Source organism: Hylaeus anthracinus, unplaced genomic scaffold, assembly GCF_026225885.1.
Source record: "Hylaeus anthracinus isolate JK02 unplaced genomic scaffold, UHH_iyHylAnth1.0_haploid 11997, whole genome shotgun sequence".
NCBI lineage: Eukaryota > Metazoa > Arthropoda > Insecta > Hymenoptera > Colletidae > Hylaeus > Hylaeus anthracinus.
The window spans coordinates 201,666-221,694 of record NW_026534344.1 but is presented as its reverse complement, the minus strand read 5'-3'; the positions used below and the strand labels follow the sequence as shown (position 1 = coordinate 221,694).

The following is a 20,029-nucleotide window of genomic DNA, read 5'->3' as shown; positions in this document are numbered from 1 at the left end:
ACCTGACCAGAAATTTTCCAACTAATGGTTTCCATCGAACATTTGCACCAAACATACGTTAGAGATTTAGACTTGTAGGATTAATAATAAATAGGATGCACGTGCAAAAGAGACCAGGTTATGGTCGATTGTTACACGGAACAATTCGTAAGCACAAGAAAAGTAACGTTGGCATAGTATACACAAGAGCTCTACCCATTTTCTGTAAACGGTACATACTGTTATCCAAGTAATTGAAGGGATTAACGGTTATCGTATATCGTATATGCGTGTTGGGTTAGGGCGATGGGTCCGTCGTATCTATTCTATTCTGCCTAATTTCGCCATCTACTGCAAGAAACATACAATAACTGGAAAATGAAAAAGGCTCTTGAAACAGTAGTGTAGCTAAGGGGCCCCCGAATTTCACTAGCCCTAACTAACAGACCTAATATCATACATCAAATTTTCAGACATAAATATTACAAATTTCGATCATACAGTAGTCTTTTTCGAAAAACACGTTACTTGAATCATGCAATATTTTTTAAATCATCGAAATGATTCCATTTGCTCGAGCCATCGTGTATACGTATATGCGTGTAATAGATCGTCCTTTCGTACTCGATTTCGATCGACGATCTATTACATATATATGCATATGTATACGTATATGTACATCTGTTCTCACTTACATGGCTACGCGTTATAACAACATTCCTTTGTTAGAAACCAATTCCTTAGCCAATAAGGTTCGACTGTGTGTGACTCATAAGACAACTGTTCAGTGACTCAGAGTCCCGAGAGATTGCTAGCAATGTTTCGAGAAGACGTGGCACCGAACCTGAATCACGAGCATATCTCTAGAACCATTGGATTACCTGTTCCCGGTACTTGATTACAAAGTTATTCGACTGTCACTGGCTTTCCCCTCTCAATGCTACAATCTAACGTCAGTGACGCATTATACGTCACAGACAGAAAACTTCCAAGTATAGACTCATATTTGCATTAGTTTATAATGTATGTCAGATATTCTCAGTTTACACCGAAATTCCACTTTGTCTCAAGTCTGCTGAACGTATGATACGCCACTGCGTAACGCAAAACCGTTGAAGTATAAATTGTTTCAACGAAAAGAACCGAGGTCCTTGCAATCAAAATTTAATGATATTAAAATATTACAATTTATTCGGTATATGATGGTTATGCGGCAGGAAAGAATGATTAAAACTTAAAAAAGCACCTGCCGTCTTCTCAACGACCCAAATATTTCCGGATTCACCTTGTAACTGGGTGGTTCCATACAGTCGCTTAACAATTTATTGCACAGCTGTTCGTCAAGATCTCTTTTCGTAAGTACTTCGTTTCCTGTAAGAAACGCCCTTTATCGCGCAGAACAATCACTGTGGCCATAAGGCCTATCATTAGGACCTTTCCTCGCAATCTTTTACCTGCACAATGTACCGGGGATTATAACTCAGGTACACCTGAGTGAGCAACCAATGAGCATCTAACCTTTCAGTTTCTTCGGTTTGTCAAAAATTCCGTTAAAGTCGAACGAATTCATTCGTTGTTAATTGCACTGAGAGTCGGTAAACGAAAATACTTACGGAATGTTGTTGTGTATTCTACAACGCAGACCAAATTGAACAACTACGAATTACATTATTGTCGATTCTAGTTACGATTAAATATTCATCGTTTAAGTAAAAAATATCATTTTATTCGAAATACGTCGGAAATTTGTTATTATATAAAGCGAAACATTAGCGTAAATGCTAAAATTAATACTAGTCATCAAAATATTCGTACAGTTTAATCATTTTCAACCTTACGTTACAAATGATATTCTTACCAATAATAATGCTTATCTTTCATTAATATCTTAACTGTACATTAACGCTTTGCAAAAAATTACATGTCTTGTATATGTAAAATATTTGTACACTTAAAAGTTAACTATCGTGTTAAATGAGTGTGTATTTCTTCGTTTATTCTGCATTCAATGAATGACTGTGTCCTGTTCTTATACCTAAATCAGATTTACTGTCATACTCGCACATTTTTTACACATGTATACGTACTGTGATATCGAATCAACTTAAACGTTAACAGTGTCCAAATCTATCAAGAAATTCCCTTTAAAATGTATATTCATGTAATAGAAATATAACGTATTTATGTTTCGTCTCAGAATATCGTCGTATAATATATCACATCTTATTAATCTTAAACGTGATCTAGACATTTATAAAATTATATTTTCCGAGACACATGAAAGAGATACACAATTGTGAACAAGGTTTACATTTTATCGAGTGAAATTCAAACCTATTGTTCTTTTTTTTGTAATACACATGCACAATAGATGTGAATTGTGTCGTATCAATTCTTATTTGTGTAATTTTATTGTTTATCGGCTAGACGCTTGCTAAAAATTCGTTTTTTGTAAATTACATGCTCTCCATATTATTACCTATGTAAAATATGAAATCTCGCGTCTGGAAGTGATATCTCGTAACAGGACAGTCGAGAGTATTAAAAACACAATTGTAAAACGATATTACCTAACTTAATACATTTTAGTGTATGATAAATCGAATAACACACTTTTGATAATTTTTGGAGTAATTTAATAGTATTCCATTGTAAGGTTGTCTGTGTAAATAAGATGGAAAGCACAAAAATATATAATCATTCTGTTCTTCCGATGTTTACTATCTGCACGTTATCTACAAAGTATGCATAAAATCGAATATCTTCAAAAAATTGACTAGATATATACCTAATGTAATAGGTAATCCGGATATCACTTTCCATAGGTATTATATATTCAAAAATTACGAGGAACAAATGCAACAAAGCTGTACACAAAATTATGTATAAAAAAAAAAAAAAAAAAAAAGGCATGCAACGCATAATAAAATTCTATGTTTCGTATTCAGCACATGTAAAAAAAAGAAAAAAGAAAAAAGAAATGTCCACGATAAAAAAAAAAGCGTTACTAAATGCATTACTTCTGTGTAAAATTAATAAATACATTTTACAAGAAGGACAGCTAGCTTATCTTTATTATTTTTACATACTTTGCAAAGGAATGTGAAGATAGTAAACACGTACAAAATATTTAAAACTTTTGTAAATACATTTATACACCATAGACTCACCGTTTTACAATAATCTTGTTTCTTTGATACCTTCGAATGTATTGGTCAAATGAAGGATCTCGCAAGATTTTTGTTGTTCATAATTTTGACATTCTTGACCTTAAATTTTACAGCGAAATGCATCAACGATACAAACGTGCAAAATTCCGTAAAGCATGATTCACGACTTTTGCCGTGTCCGCCCTAAAAGATAAATAATTCGAATGGAATCGTTATTTTTCAAGGGAACAACAATAAACATCATAATTTGTTATACCTTGTAACAGTACTATGAAATTCGAATAGTTGCTCAGGTTGTGCCGTAGGGGAGCCACCCGCGTTTTGAGAGGGCATCGTTTTGATTGCTTCTTCCAACCACTTGGATAGCGACTAAAGAACAAACATCACAAACATATTTAGTTGTTATCGTATTACCATATATCTGTTACTTTAATCAGAAATCGATCGTGTACGTCTTACCTCTCTGTTATTTAGAGAGAGTTCAACAAGAACATCCGCTACATCCGATAACATGTAAGTTGATAGTGAAAATACGGATGCGTGTAGCAGTCTTACGACTAACGTTTGTCCTTTCTCCCATAATATACGTTGCACCATTTCTCGTCGTATCGTATAATCCGAACGATTCTTGAAGGAAGAGAAGAAACATTAATATTTATACGACAAGCATAATGAAAAATAAATGTTCCTTTAAATTACCTCGTGATTGCGTCCGCAGTGCAAAAGATCGTAAAAGAATTTCATTACCGAAACATTTGCATCCCTATGGTCTAAACTACAGGCCGTTAAGGCACAGTCAATTATACTGTCTATTATGGCCGAGTGTAAGAAAGGGATCGGAGCCCTTTGAAGGAACCTAATGTTAAAAGTAAAGATATTATCAAGTTTGAAAAGTAACCGTATCATTTAAATAAATTTTGAATGTTGTGGCTGTATACCTAGCACATAATCTAAAAAGATCGTCTACTGTATCGGGATGATTCTTTAATCCATCTTGTTGTTGAAGTATATTAAAGGTAGGCCCAATAAATGCTTCGAGCATTGCTAATAAACCAGCGACGCATTCCGAATCGGTCGCGTATTCGTCGACTAATATCGAACCAAGGTATAAAAAGCAGCTGTGTTGATGCGCTACGTACAATTGTACAATCTGAAAATTTTCGAAAATTGTTAATAAAATTGTACGCACCTTAGCTTCTAAGTAATTAGTACCTGTTTTACGAGGGGTTCGAGAAGATGGGCGGAATGTTTTCCTACACAGCGGACAGCGAATCTCAAACAACGACAGCATCTTTCCATCAATTTTGCGTCATGTTGATACGCTGTACATACATTTGACAGTATCGGCCACATCTACATTCAATGATAAGAGGAATATAACAAATATATAACCATTTATTATCATAAGGATTTAATCACGTTACTAGTTACTAAATCTTACTTCAGTGACTGCACTTTGACAAGGATGAGTTTCGTTAGGGTCCTCGATACGAAGATCGGTATGTCTAAATACAGCGGCTAATCTATCTAGCCATATCACAGGATCAGTCTTCGTTCCTATTTCAATTGGGATTCTACGTTCCATAATTTCACATAAAGGTCTAGCTTGAAACCAACACAACTCTTTCATCGCCTGAGTGATTTCCTCGCGTGGTAAGCTAGACATGATTATTGCAACGCCTATCGCAGAATAACAGAAAGTATTTTATAATTTTGTTTATGAAAATAAATAACACGTCATCTCACCTTTGAGTAAACCGATAGCTGCGTCGTTACTGATAGCAAAACTGTCAAGGGAACGTGCAATTTGCAACAGTCCTGGAAAGTGTGAAGCCATATGCAACGGACAAGCTGTACATATACTCAGTAACGCGCCACACGCTGCGCTTCCTAAACCTTTCTGACTCAAGCAAGTCAGGAGAAAGTTTAAAACAGGTTCTAGAAAGATCATTTTTCGTTAATGTGTAATGCAAAAAATGCATTGAAATAAATTATAGTTACTTAGAAACTCACCCAAGGACTGAGGATGATTATCTATCCATTCGCAAAGTTCGCCTAATAAAAGAATACTCGTATGACGTACAGCTACGTGTGTGTTTTCGGGTAAATTTAAAATAGCCTCTACTACTTTTGGAACAACGTCATTTTCTTTTCTGTAAGTAAATGTTGTCATAAATTTCAAGTCGAAGGAAACGTTTCGCGCAAACGTTATGTACAACGTGAAGAAACTAACGGTAAAATGTTTTTCGCAACCGCTTGCATTACAAATAATGCGGCTTCGGTTGAATCCCACGTAGACACGTGATTTGTTTGACCTTGTGGTCCAGGACCACCCGTTAAGGAAGAAAACATTTGTCGGAAACAGTGACTACTTCCAACTACAAATACGACATCCTTAATTAGTTCCGAAACGCGATTTCTGAAATCTGCAAATTCTTCCCCACCAGCACCCTCTTCTACTAGACCCAGCTATCAAAAGAAATTGTTGTATTTCATGTTAATACAAAAAAAAATTGCTACAACACTTGGAACATTCTGATTACTAACATGATCCGGTTCCATTTGACAGTGCCTACATAACGCTCCAATTAATCTCTCCATATGAGGTCGGAACACCGCGTTAAGGTCATCACTGTTTTTTAAGTAAAGAATTTCAGATAAGCGGTACCACAGATTAAAAGTTATTTGTGCCACCTGATACAAATAATATTATTTTAATAACTGATAGCTGGAGTTGGTATTAAAGAGAAAACGAAATATTTACCTCGTAATCGTGGTGTCCAACACATACTAAAACAAGGTCAAGAATTTTAATAGCATAATGTTGCTTGCCTCCCACACAGCCGCTTATCATCGTTTCCAAGAATGTTTCGGCTAATTCCGTAAAAATCCGGCAATAATTTATCGACCTAAACAGTATTCATTATAATGACTAAGTAAATATGTAAAGTTACCATCGAGCTCTCTCGTGTCTTTTGTTACATTAAAATATAAAGTTTACTTGTCCATGTCTTCGTGTGCAACAGATAAATGGTATGGTTGCTCCAAAGCCATTACACTGGTGAAGAGCCATAGTTGCAGCTGTTGTAACTGTATATTTGACTCGCTATTATTATCATCACGGTTGCTATTACTATCTTCTTCTAGGACTTGTAAAATTACACATATGCAATCCGCGGCTGCTTCGTGTAATTGAGATCCAATCATGTGGTTTCCAAGTATCTAAAACACGCGTACATCAGTGAATTCTTAGTTCGCGTTAATTATACTGTTATTCGAGAAACTTACTTGGAGGGTATATACAATAACGTCGCTCGTAGGTACGAGGGGTATAGCGTGTACTGCGATCCAACTTGTAAAACATCTAAGAATTGTAACACGAATTTGTACATTGTCTCCCCCATTTTTTAAACACAGCTTCTGAAAATTGAATCCGATAATTATGTTGTACAACAACAATATGAATTATAAATTTATCTTCTAATTTGACTCACCAAAAATTCTGTTACCGTGTCTGCGCTCGCATTAAGTTCGAGTAATATGTGTTGTCTACGATTGGCTCCTAATCTGTATAATTTAATTTGAATTAGACATTAATTTAACCAGATTAAACTACTTTGTATATGTTTTAGCACTTTCTCTGATCTTTGATTTCACCTGAGAGATCTTGAATTTACTTCTTCCGGTAAGACTGTCATTACTTCAAGTAACGGCCACAAACTACTAGTTGATGTGCCGTATCTACTAATTAAATCCACAACTGGTTTTTGCCAAGAGGACATTTGTAACGCGAGATCTGCCAGTGCTAGGCATAACTGTAAGAATAATTCTTAATATTATGACTGATTGTTGATTGGGTAATAGTAATTGCCCAAATATTATAAAGCATATAGACCTGTGTAACAATAGCAGAATTTGTATTTTCATTAGTTTGCGATATGTGATTCATTAAAGAATCTCTCAAAGAAATATGAGCATCCGAAGGTAACTCTTGGAAGCATAGTTGTATTTTTGTGCGCATTGTTTGTGCAGCGAAGTAACATGATTGAACATCACGCTTTTGCTGCAACATTTCATCTGCTATTTTCCATGCGAATACCTAAAATAATACGTAAATATCACAATTATTGAAATTAAAAAGTTTTCTGTATTTCTATTTATACATGTAAATCACGCGTAAAATGAAGCGAAAATTGCAATTGAGGAACAAGAATGTACAGGGTGAGGTTAGAAACTACTTCATCTGGTAACATTTTTTAATCATTATTTTATATGGTTGGTTCGATAGATACGTAACAATGATTGCACTATCGATATAACAATAGAGTGAGATGTGTGCAAAACATATTAGAATAGAACATATGTGGTAGTACTGGCTGAAAGACCGCTAACAAATAGCTTACCGATTTTTGTAATTCGTCCAACCATTGCGACGTTTTTCCTGGTCCCGAAGGATTCGAGTTATTATACAAAGAATACACAGCCTGGTAAACAGTTTCCAGGTCAGGTGGTGACTCCATTCTTTAAAAAATAATCTTTTTCTCTGTAATCTCCATACAGTTGATTCCCACTGACAACAGACAGTCGCGTTTACTAGACCTACATCCAACCTATAAGTCCAACCTGTAAACCCACTAAAAAGTTCTCGTTTACGCTGTCAGCGCATATTCTACTTTATCGACTTATAACAATTAATTTTTCTTTCTTAAATTTCGATTGAACGAGTCTCTTAAAACGCGTACGACGCGGAAAATGTCCGCTGGCCCGTTGCCGAGAAAGTGTTTCTTTTCAGTACTCTGTATCTGATATCGTTTACAGATTTAATTACAAAAATTGTATATTTATCAAGCAAAATTCTACCAACACAATATTATATACAAGCATTTCATTCTTACGTTTAATAATCTATTATACTTGGTGCAAATTTTATCCATAATGCAAAACATACTAACAGATCGAATTTACAAATGTATTGCAATCTTGATCATGATACGCGTTTGAATTATTTTCCACTTGGTATTTGTAACTTGTAAATTTATGAAATTATTTTCAATGTAAAAAAACTTTTCAAACGCCCCGCCGTCTGTGCGTTATCTGCAGAGTGTTCACAAGAGGATATACGTGTACCCGCTATAGTTGAGAAATTTCGGTTCTTAGTTATGAACCATCCTACCATGAGTCCTACATGATCTGTGGGAGCAATGCATCGAAAGTTTATAACGTTTGACAGTTGGTCAACAAACACGAGAAATAACATTTGAAAATAGTGGTACAATGAATGATTACAAAATTCCGATAATCGAACCAACTATCGATTATACGAAGGTGGAAATATATTAGTCTTCAGTCTTTAATCTTTCTTAGTATTAACATATCGACGATACATACCATTAATATTATTTTCAATCATCCTAGGTTCCACCAATTAATCAGAAAAGAACTATATCGTTTATAAATCATTTTATCGCCCACACTGTAACATTTCTCAATAAATTTACATTATCATGCGAAGAGAAATTATTTGAATTTGAAAATAAGTTACAGAGGATCGAAGCTTCGATAGAAATTTTGGAATCTTGGGTATGTAAAGGTTTTTTAATTAAGGTACAAACACGATTTAAAGGTTTAACAATTTTTCAAGATTCAAATAATCTATGGATTTCTTGTAGTTGTCATCTGTTCCTAGTCTGGAACACGAACAACAGGAAACAGAATGTTCAGTGAATTGTAACGATGTTAAACAAGAAGAAACAAGTGTATCTAATATAGATGAATCTGATAATGTCATTGAAGATGACCCTAAAAGCACACAGACTGAACAAGAACCGGTAAATAAAGATCCACGTTATGAGAAATATTTCAAAATGGTACATTTCGGTGTACGAAAAGAGGCAGTCAAGTTAATGATGGAGCAAGAGGGCTTGGACTCGTCTATATTGGAGTAAGTTCTAATTAATAAATAAAATGTACGACAATAAGAATTACCATAAATGTACTCCTTTAAATGAAAATTGTCAAAGAAGCATAACAAAATTGAAGAGTTGATGAAACAACTTTTTTTTTGGGGTGATGTCACCTTTACATTATTCTTATTTTTTATTTTAACAGCAGTTCCCAGCAAATAGTTTCTAAGCAACAGGAAGAAGCAGATTAAACATTTACTTGTATTTATACATTACGCATGAAAAATATTTTTGCATTATAAAATACAATAAATAAAATAAACAACTATACAAATTCCAAAAGATTTATTTCATTTCTTATTAAATACATACAGAAGGTCAATGTAGATAACTTGACCCTAGAACTGGATCATTTGTCCCTAAAAGAACATTTAAAAATATGTTAATCAACGCTATAGTAATCCATAAAATAATCAACAAATACTAAAGCTAAAATTACTTACTTTTCTTTTCTTGTCACCTCCTAATTCAAAATGTTTACATCTTTTAAGAGGAATTTGTTTCCTATACTTGCATTCTGTACATTCCATTCTTAAGACAATTTTCTTTGTAGTTTTTGCCTAGAAGGAACATTGCGAATTATAAATAAATCAAAATCAGTCGTATCCGCTAGTAATTGATCATTATTTAACAATACCCACCTTCTTTCTGAATATAGGTTTGGTCTGGCCACCAAATCCTTGTTGTTTACGGTCGTAACGTCTTCTACCTTGAGATGCATGTCGTTCCTTACTTTTTTTATACTGTGTCACTTTGTGAGGCTTGTGTACTTTGCATTTCTTGCAAAAAGTGCGTCTCTGTTTCGGAACGTTCACCTGAAAAAATAAAAATGTACAACATTATAGCCACATGCAAAGTTCATTGTCAAGTAACCATAACCCTGAACTTGTACATTTTAAATTAATATTTTTCAACGTTAGTGTACTTTGACGCACTTATTTAGTTTGTTTCTAATTATTGGTTTCCATATTTTTACTCGAAAAAGTAAAAGAATATTATACAGACTCATGTCACTTTTCGAGGTTATGTTTTCACTGATTCGACAATTATTGATGTTTGATAAAAATGTAAAATTTTGCGTTCGTTTTTCAGGAAATGAAATCTAGTATACAAAACTAAACCTTAGAAGCAACATTGTTGAAGGATTACAAGCACAATTTCAGATGAATTACTCATATTTTTGAATGGAGATGTACCTACCATCTTGGGTGTTTAGAAAGAAGGGGAAATGTATTTTAACCGGAAATTGGTATGTATGCACATACCGCGCGTGCGCATATTGTTATCCGTCGTATAAAATTTAGAAATTTAACGTGCCTTTCCCATTTAAGGGTATAAACATTAATTCATTGCTTAATATGATCTTACTCTGTACATTTTGCAGAGTATAAAATCACTGTAAAAACGAGTAAAATTATTTCGAATTCCTTTGAACGCAAAATTTCGATTGCATATACGCCATTAACAGCCGGCGTCAAAATCGGTTTAACATATAAGATGTCCAATCAATAACAGCAATTATGTCTTGACACTTTTTGCTGTCGTTATCCTTCATTCACGATTCGTAATAATTGATTATTTTAACAGTGCAGCACTTACCAATACTATTTATTATTTCAGATTGTATTTAGTTAGTAGAAACGCTCTCGAAAAAGGGAGATCTGTTTGATCGATTAGATGTTAATAATTTAGAAAGCAGTGCTTTCGATGTGAAATTTTGACTGATAGATGTGCGTTCGCATAATCCGAAAACTCAGACTCTTTCACCTACGGGATAATTCCCGCCACGATGTCCAGATTATATCGTCACGAAATTCGGGATTCGAGGTACTGATTTTGAGATTACAAGGGGACGACGATATTTTTTTATAAAAAATTTGTCTGTTACAATGGTATATTTATCGATTTTTCGCAAAGTTTGCGTTGAAAAAGGTAACAAATGGTTCGCAGCGTCGTAGCTTATTTGAATCGAGCGACTTAGCCTCGAACCGGACGGCAAAACCAGGCCACGAACTCTCGAACCCCTCGTCCTCCGCAGGATTTAATTTTATTTATACTTCAGGTGGACGCATTACGTGGAAAACGTTCGCAAGAAATAATAAAAGTTTATGTAGCGTTATAACGTTCCCAATTAGGCGCAGTGACACGTCCCGAAAGGGCATCAAGGTTTCAACCAATCAGGCATTTATCGAGTTTCAAACCCGCGCCATCTTCATTTTTGAACAAAGCCAGGTTGGATGTGCTACGAGCGAACCGAGACCGGGTAGTAGTCCGCTTTGCGCTATTCGCGCCACAGTCGTCAGTACACGGCACTCTCTACTCCTGACTGGTTCGACTCTCTGTCTCATCCTCCTTTCCCCTCTCTCTATCTTTTTCTCTCACTCCCCCCACCCCCCACCCCCCGCCCTTGCCCCTTGGGTTTTCGCCTGACGACGCTGCTCTCTCGGGCATTTCGCCGGAAACCGACGCCGCGCGAGGACATCTGAGTTTTCGTTACGTGTACACACGCACCGTTCCATCTTTTTCCACCGTTTTGTAAGCGGACACGCAGGCATCTTGCCCAACGAGCACGTATCCACAATGAGCACTAAGGAAAACAACGAGGTCGCTGTCGAGAAGGTGACCGAAAACGATAAGGCTTCCGGGGACGCGAAGTGTGAGATCAAAGGAATCAAGAGGCCGGCCGAGGTGAGTAGTGTCTTGTTTTTTTTTTTTCTCACGTTTTCACACGATTTCACGGTATATCATTTACACGATCAATCGCCGCGATTGCTATGTAAGGATACATGTACACACGTAAATCACGTACATATTACACGCCGGCATACACCACGCTTCCGCGCCACGCTGCTCGGTCACGGCATCATCGTCTACGATTTCACGAAATCCTCGCGTTCGTGATACAGCTCCAATTGTAATTCTCGCAGTTGTGATTACCATTTCTGTCGTCTATTTTTCCCCGCTCGCTGGGCTTTACGCATGAATGATAATTCGTTCGAGGTAAAACATGCTTTTGAAAGTTTGTACGTGATACCGTATATTCTCGGGACCAAACTGGTGGGCGGGCAGTCGGGTGTCCCGTTTCGACCGATTGACGGGCGCGAAGAAGATAGAACGCCGGCCGGCATTTTCCTACATTTTTCTGGTGTCGAGAAAAGGTAATCGTTCTCGTCGTTTTCCCTCCGAAAACACACTGAACGCGATGTTTTTCCAATCGAGAGTCGAGGGACGCCATCGTATTTCGCGTGACTGCCACGAGCACGATGGGTTCAGTCGGTTGATCACCCCTGTCTTTACAATGCCGTCTATAATTACCGATCTGGATTTCACGGATACCAGCTAATATCGGAATCGACTCTGTTTCCATTCGCAACGAGATGATAAAGTGAACGCATAATTCGGGCGGGATGTTAGCTACTAGCGCCATGTGCTCGTTTCATTATTATACGTTTCGGTAACGTAATAGGTTTACGGCGGTGTTTGTAAAGAGTTGCCCCGGACGCAAGTATAATTTACATCGTCGAGCCAATCTATCCACAAGATGGACGCCATTTTTAATCTAGAATATCGTAGTTATAGGTAGGAAAAGCGAGTATCCCGCGCATTTTTCCGACCGTCGTTGCCTGCTGCCGCCACCACCACCACCGCCGCCGCCGCCGCCGCGGGTTTCCATTATGGCGCCCGAAACCAAGCCCGCGTTCGTTACGCTATCTCGCTCGCGCTCGTCCTATCTTTTCTCCCTTCCTTCGTTTTCTCGTCTCTTTTCTTTGTATATCCGTCGCTCTCCCTTTCCGTGTCGTAATTGATCGATAATTCGTTGTAAGAGGGTTAATCGTGTCCGACAGACGATCGATAGACGAACACATATATCTCTTTCGAGACCGACGTGTTGCTCTGAAATTGTTTACCGATCTGCGTGCATAAACACCGCGCCGAAGGCTTCCTTCCTCGCTTTGCTTCTCTCTCTCTCTCTCTCTCTCTCTCTCTCTCTCTCTCTCTCTCTATCCCCTCCTGTCTTCGAGTCCACCGAGTCGGACCTATGTCTGTCTCCCTCTCCCTTGAGAACCCCACGCGCGCAGCCAGCGGCAACGCCATGTATTATATACCCGTGTCCTCTCCTGCCTCCCTATTCTTTCGTAGTATGCCGCGCCGGTGTTATACAAACCTTTGAGAAAACATCGACACGATTTTTCATCTTAAATCGGAACGTCGTTCAGCGTGTCCTGATAGGAGCAACTTATTTTTAGTCGATAATACGCGTTCCACCGCCTCCACTATTATGGGAGTCGCGAGGTGAAACTCGGTTACCGAAAATGCCGGTATCGCCACGCTTCTCATTGGCACCGTACCGTAGAAAATCCGTGGTGTTGGCGTCTTCACGGTAAGTGAGTATGTCACATGGAAATCCACCATTGTGTACCTGTTTCGAAACATATTGTACCATTGATTATCACGTTATCTATCAATCGTCGTTAGCATCGTATCTGTCCTTGTTTGTTTATACATCGACTAGAAAATGGGGTGGGGGACTTGTTTCGAGTTTACGGAATTCCTGGGTTCGCGACATTTAGTTTTGCGATTCGTATCGTCGTTGTACTCCGATTACGTAGTCACGTAGTAAATTCGTACTCGTAGACATCCTGTGACGCAAGCGCGTATGGATTAAAGAGGAAGGAGTGGAAAAAGGCGGGAGTTACGAATTACTCGAATTTAAATGTATCGAGAACTCATAGAAAACTGATCTTGACAGTACTTTGTTTACAAAGTTTAGTCCAAACAACTTGTGGATCGTTGTATTATTGTATCGGCGAGTAACGGTATGATACTTATTAATTAGTCATTTTGATGTACTTAACCCAATTCAACGTTGAACTTAATAAGAGAGTGTCGGTTCGTTACGACGATAATTAATTACGTGTTTATTCGTAGCTCGAATCATTGTTACACGTTTACAAATTCTTTCCTATCGAATAGACGTCTGTGGTTCCCATCAGCGAACACGCGAACAGAGATGCCCCTGGTAGCTCGAATATGGTCAAATTAATACGTGTTACAGAAGAATTATATAACGATTATTCATGGCTTACCCGTACGACCAAGAGAATCGAGCGAAAATGAGTTTATACGATAGGTTATGAACGTTGGGTTATCTGGAAAGACCTCGTGATTAATAACAAGTCGATAGATAATCGTGTCTGTGGGATAACCTTAAGAGAGCAAATAGAGTAGAAACTTTCACGACAGACAGCATCGTCATTTCGTGACCATTGGTGCCTATACGTCACTGTCACTTACCGTTCGTTGTAAACTTACCCGACAACGCCATGAATGCATAGCGACAGCAGTCTCCAACAAATTCTACTTGGAAGAAAGTGCGATCGAATTATACAAGTTGCTTTTTCACGGCATCGTATGATATCCTAGTACAGTATCCACCTATACATTATCCATGTAATCAACATACATTTCATTCGCGTTTCATCACACCAGTTTATAAACAGTGTTAAGGTAAACGCATTCTATTGGTTCCACGAGTCCGATTAACCGTAAACGATATCGATATTTTATGCTTAGCCTCCAAGTTTTATGAAATGAGATATTACGTTTCTTTTGATAAAGACGCTTGATAATACGAGACATGGTTACCTTGAAGCGACGCGAACTCGATGATGTTACAACTTTTAACGCCAGCGACGATTAGAGAGTGTCAGAATTCGTTTATTTTAGCATGTACGCGTGCGTTTTGTTTGCTCTGGTAACTCGAAGTATAGATTGTACGTTCTTTCTTTTATTTTTCTCGCTCCCCCCCCCGCCCCCCCCCATTAGCTCGTACTTTATTTGAAACTGTAGCGGCTTAGGCTCTGTGCACGATACCCCGGGCACGCTGTGTTTGGTGCTTCTCTTTTCCCTGCCCTCCCCTTTCGTCCGCTTTACGCAGCACGAACACATCCCTTCTACAAACATGTGTCGCGTACCGTCTGCCAATCCCTACGCTTCCCCCTCCACTCCGGTCTTAGTCGATTCCTCCCTTTGATTGGACGGTGCAGTCCTGCGAGTTTTCTATGCCCTCTTTCCTCATGCCGCCAATACACACGGCGCGTGTGTATACCTTTACGACGCGCGACCCACCACCCTGTGAACGAGTAACGCTCTATGAACACAAGTCGAAGGTGTCGCGGTATTTCGAGGATCGTGTGAAACTGTCGTGTATCTTTCAGAACTTTACCATTATTTTTATTTATCGCAGCGCAGATTTTATGGAAATCTACCGTAAGTTTCTTGTCAACGCCACTCGATAAGAATAGAGAGTCAAACATTCGCCTCGAGAGAACAAATAGAGTAGAAATGTTGACGTTTTATTACAAACCAATGAAAAAGATAGTTTCTTTTAATGGGAATCAATATATATATATATATATTGATTTACGAAGATTTAACTTGTAACGATTGTTATACATGCATGTCTTTGATTTAAATTATTTATAAGCAGAGGTATATTTTTCCATTCTCGTGTTTAGCATTGCCGGTCTCTAGCGAATACAATTCCCCCCTATCGTTCTTTGCGTTTTCCTGTTCCGCCATTTTTTAACGGAAGGTCCCCTCTACCTTTTTTTCCATGTCCTTACGTTTGTTGGCGCGAAGGGAATCCTCTTCATCCTTTTGCACTCCCCCTCTTTATCTTTAGCTCATTGTCAGGGTTTCCCCTATTTGTCAAGTTCTCCCACCTTCTTTCTGGAACGATTAATTTCGCGTGTACGATAAATGGCAAGTATTTAAACGGAAGTGGTCAATTTCTATATTTGTTTAGGTTGCAAACACAGGAATGTTTATCTTCTTTTCGAGTCTCCGTACTTATACATACTGTTACGTACTGTATCGTAATGTGAGTCCATAATTTTCTGTTGCAGGAAAAGAATGACGAACCAAAAAAACAGAAGAAGGAAGAAAACGGCGACGGAGAAGTGGAAGAGGAGGAAATAGAAGAGGAGGAGGTAGAAGATGAAGATGAAGTCGACGGCGATGGCGAAGAGGACGACGAGGAAGACGAAATGCCAGAATGCGAGGAAGATTTAGAAGAGGGCGAAGGTAGACGAATTGTCCATTAATAGCGTGCGAATCGATATTCTCATATTTAGATAGATATGTTTCACTCGAATCTTGTTTACTTGTTGGTTTGCAGATGAAGAGGAGGATGACGTAGAAGGTGAATTAGAAGGAGAAGTAGAGGACGAAGAGGAAGACGCATAATGAAAAAAGGGAAGGAGGTATGTAAGTACGAAGGGAGGAGGTAGGCACATGGAGTCGCCGTCGTCGATCTTCGGCAGTCTTCTCAGCAAACGCTTACTCTCATATTGAGTGGTTGGTAGCAATGTTGATATCCATCGTGCCCTATACCGTATTGCTGGAACCTCCCGACCTACAAAATAAAAATTACCACCTCACCAGAGTTGTGGTGGGCTGACACGCATTAGAGGGCATCCGCGATTCTACTGTCTTGGCTCTTTGCAATTCTGGTCGTCTAGCCATCACCAAATACTTTGTTAGGTAGTTTGAATTGAAAACCATATATTCGTCGTGAGAACGTCGATTTAATATCTCATGTATATCTGATTGGCAACCGTGCTCTCGATACATCGTCAACGATCCCAAGCCGAATTTATCGGTTTTATCCAAACCACCTACTAATTGGTATTTGCCGTCATCTGGCTTTCTCCGCGGGACAGTTTTATAAAGGAAACTTATTTAAGATATGAAAAGCTCTATTGTATTTAAATAGTGTAAAATGAACATTTGTGGGTGATTTTTTTACATTTGAAATCAAATTTATGTTTGTAGTTCGACGAATGTCTCTCACCTTGTGCGCGTGATTGATTTTCCTTTTCTCGATCTGTATGTGTATTTGCAACGACATTGCAGGAGCGCGGGCGGCTCAATTTTTTTCCTATTTTGTTCGATTACCTACTTCTTTACTTGTATAAAACGAGTAGACAAGTATGTATTTAAAACAAAAATAGACAAAGTCGAACGGGCATGTCTCGATATTCGATATACACTGAAAGAGAATTTTAAACAGAGTCTAAAAACTGCTGCGCACTCCTGTTCGATTTAAGAAAAGGTAAAGAAAAACAGGAATTAAGGTTAATGCAACGCTCGCGCCGGGTAGTGTGGATGTGTAATGTGTGACTTTAACATTGCATAATAATTATACATAGCATGTATAAAGTTATGGAATAAGAAACATTTTATTATTAACGATAATATTATGTAACGTAATGTAATGTGGACAAGTGTTACACTTTAGGCTTAGGGCACAGAATAGGGAGAGAATGTTTATTTTACGAGGTGCAAATACCGCAGATTAATGTTTTATTTCTCTAAAAACAACTATATTCCATTTGTACACAGCATAAGTTTGTGTAGTTACGTAACAACTTTAAGAGACAAGTCGCGTGGCAAATTTAAAAAATCGTTGACAATGATGCAAAGTAACCGTCGATCTCGATATCGATGTGTACTCTCCCTATTCGACTGCTCTTATTCGAGCGTAATTAATTTGTATTGTACGTATCGTGGTTTTATTTTGACTTCATTGTCATGGACTGTTCATAGCAATGATTCGTTGGCTGTCGCAGAACGAGTGACAGTATTCTGTACTATGACAGTTGCCGTTGTGCATAGTGATCAGTGTCTTATCAATGACCATATAGCTGTGGAAATTACCAATGGTATCATATAATTTTTTAATGAGTTCAAATGCAATTCATTGTTTACCAAACGATGAAAAAGATGCTCTTTGTGCTAGGGTCGGTGGATCGTTGCAAATGGAACGTCCATGTTGCCACTTATTTCGGGGAGACTGGTAGACAAGAAAGGGTGAAGAGACATTGCGGTTACGATACCATTGTACCATAGCTGCATAATAAATAAAAGTAACGATAATTTGAATGCGAGACGATGTCCCACGTTTTAATGTACAAATATTTTCGAATGAGATAGTTAAATAAAACGCAGTTAGATCAGAGAAAATGATTCGTTCTCGTGAGTAGTAATGGGTTATACATCCGAAAATAAATTACAAAAAATGGCAGTATTAAAGAAAAAGAAAACTGCTATTCGTGAACTGTATCCTGCTACACTGAATCCAACGAGATGGGATGGATCGTGTAACGTTTACAACAACATCAAATCCGGATCGTAATCATACGTAAAAGGCGTACGTATTAGCAGTTTATAATTGTACCGTTTACAGACCATACCCATCTCTAAAACTCTGTTACTCTACACTTTTATACACAATCCATTGTTGTATTTTACACGTGTTCGCTTCAAGATAGTACCTTGACAAATGCGTTGACAAAGAACTATCTTCAAGTACAGGTGCCTGAGCAAAAATGAGTACTTTACCGTTCATAGTATACAATGCATACACGATAAGTATAGGTCCATTTAATTTTATTAATACACTCCCGAGCCCCGTTTGCAACATGTCCAAAAGGAATAACAAAAGGACTCCCGTTTCGTACTCGAAGCCAGAGATCACGGAACTCTTCTCTGCTCGAGTGCTTGACGTGACTCTGGAAATTATTTACTGGTGCTAACGGGTCTTACAATCAATCAATCAATCAATCAATCAATCAGGCTAATCGCCTAGATACCGTTACATCCCTACGTTTGTTAGGTAAGCATTGAAAAAAAAAAACAAACTTAATGAATTTGGTAACGACACCTGTTACGATTAAACGTAAACGAAAATCCTAGGCTAAGAATTTGGTTTGTGTGTTCATAAATCTTGTTCAAACTACTTTTGTACAGGATACCATCGCATCATCACTTTCGACGTAACAGTAACCGACACCACAGACTATATTTCTGCCCATTCCATCAGAATTGAACTTTCATTGTATTTTTAAGTAAATACATTTTGGAAAAGAACAAATTGTTTTTTATTCTTCACGTGTCTGTGAAGGAACGAGTCTTCTTCCCTATGCGTAAATATATTCTTTTACGATACTTGGACCATTTATTTCTTTGAAGGTACTTTACAATAATAACGTTTCTACTTGCCTTGTATATACGTATAAATTAAGAATTAAATGTGTGGTAATGCTGTGTAAATACTAACAAGCAATTATGCAATAAAACGTGTACATAATGATATGCGATACACTGGATTAAACACTATATTAAAATTCAATAGTTGTGTTTATTTACACGTATAATTGTATGTAAAATTATAGTATACTCTTAGATGTAACTTTATACATGTAGTAAATGTATGTATCTACGTATAATCTTATTTGTATCAGATATTTTATTTATAAAATACTCTGTGTAATAAGTATAGCGATTTGGTAACTGGTACCGGAATACAAATCGCGAGTATTTGTGTACATAAAAATCTACGATGAAAAACTATAACATTTTTTCCCATGTAACCGCAAAACTAGCATACTGAGTCCTTAGTTTAGGACAGAAATTTATTTGAAGATTAATCAACGTGCCTGGACGGAATATGTATTGGAGTTTTTATAATCGGGGTATATATATAATTGGGATGCAAAGCAATTTATGCTTAGAAATTACTCTTAATATAAAAACTATATTTACAAAACAAATTTGTAGCAAATATAAATGTGTAAAAAATAAAAGTCAAACATTTGTGTAAGCGTACAAGATGTCTAAGAGAAATGTTTGTTCAGGGGTATCTTACCTAAACAATTATTACTTTGTACGAATACTGCATGCAGATTGTCTTTTACAATACACAATGTATTTCGTTCACTATGAGTTTTTATTTCATGTTAATTATGGTCCTTGTCGAGACACTTTGCATGCATGTCAGAGCGTGTAGATTTCGGTACACTTTAATCACAGTCACAGCACTTGTTATACATATATATACATTATGTATGTATG

General features: G+C 37.4%; 4 protein-coding genes across 5 annotated transcripts; 2 read left to right on the top strand and 2 right to left on the bottom strand.

Annotated features, from left to right (window-relative positions):
- Positions 1-1,783: 1,783 nt before the first annotated feature.
- On the bottom strand, positions 1,784-8,240 carry LOC128889352 (transportin-3). Its single transcript, XM_054146907.1, has 18 exons — positions 7,553-8,240; positions 7,045-7,248; positions 6,807-6,964; positions 6,644-6,716; positions 6,438-6,569; positions 6,151-6,371; positions 5,914-6,058; positions 5,697-5,843; positions 5,383-5,618; positions 5,163-5,302; positions 4,896-5,087; positions 4,591-4,829; positions 4,362-4,502; positions 4,088-4,299; positions 3,849-4,005; positions 3,609-3,776; positions 3,406-3,518; positions 1,784-3,332 (listed from the first exon to the last, which is right to left on the bottom strand). The coding sequence occupies exons 1-18, from the start codon at positions 7,667-7,669 to the stop codon at positions 3,272-3,274; spliced, it is 2,856 nt and encodes a 951-aa protein (XP_054002882.1). The 5' UTR covers positions 7,670-8,240; the 3' UTR covers positions 1,784-3,271.
- On the top strand, positions 7,500-9,413 carry LOC128889373 (WASH complex subunit 3). Of its 2 annotated transcripts, none has more exons than XM_054146951.1 (5): positions 7,500-7,651; positions 8,250-8,474; positions 8,565-8,729; positions 8,819-9,090; positions 9,261-9,404. In XM_054146951.1, the coding sequence occupies exons 2-5, from the start codon at positions 8,424-8,426 to the stop codon at positions 9,301-9,303; spliced, it is 531 nt and encodes a 176-aa protein (XP_054002926.1). In that variant the 5' UTR covers positions 7,500-7,651; positions 8,250-8,423; the 3' UTR covers positions 9,304-9,404. The 2 variants fall into 2 exon arrangements, with proteins under 2 accessions (XP_054002926.1, XP_054002925.1); XM_054146950.1 differs by having other exon boundaries at positions 7,504-7,651; positions 9,258-9,413.
- Positions 9,383-10,443, bottom strand: LOC128889375 (60S ribosomal protein L44). Its single transcript, XM_054146954.1, has 4 exons — positions 10,313-10,443; positions 9,754-9,927; positions 9,556-9,672; positions 9,383-9,471 (listed from the first exon to the last, which is right to left on the bottom strand). The coding sequence occupies exons 1-4, from the start codon at positions 10,313-10,315 to the stop codon at positions 9,451-9,453; spliced, it is 315 nt and encodes a 104-aa protein (XP_054002929.1). The 5' UTR covers positions 10,316-10,443; the 3' UTR covers positions 9,383-9,450.
- A 995-nt stretch (positions 10,444-11,438) lies between these two features.
- Positions 11,439-19,761, top strand: LOC128889374 (prothymosin alpha-A). The gene is made up of 3 exons (XM_054146952.1): positions 11,439-11,800; positions 16,021-16,198; positions 16,293-19,761. Exons 1-3 carry the CDS (start codon positions 11,693-11,695, stop codon positions 16,358-16,360), a joined length of 354 nt encoding a protein of 117 aa, XP_054002927.1. The 5' UTR covers positions 11,439-11,692; the 3' UTR covers positions 16,361-19,761.
- Positions 19,762-20,029: the final 268 nt, after the last annotated feature.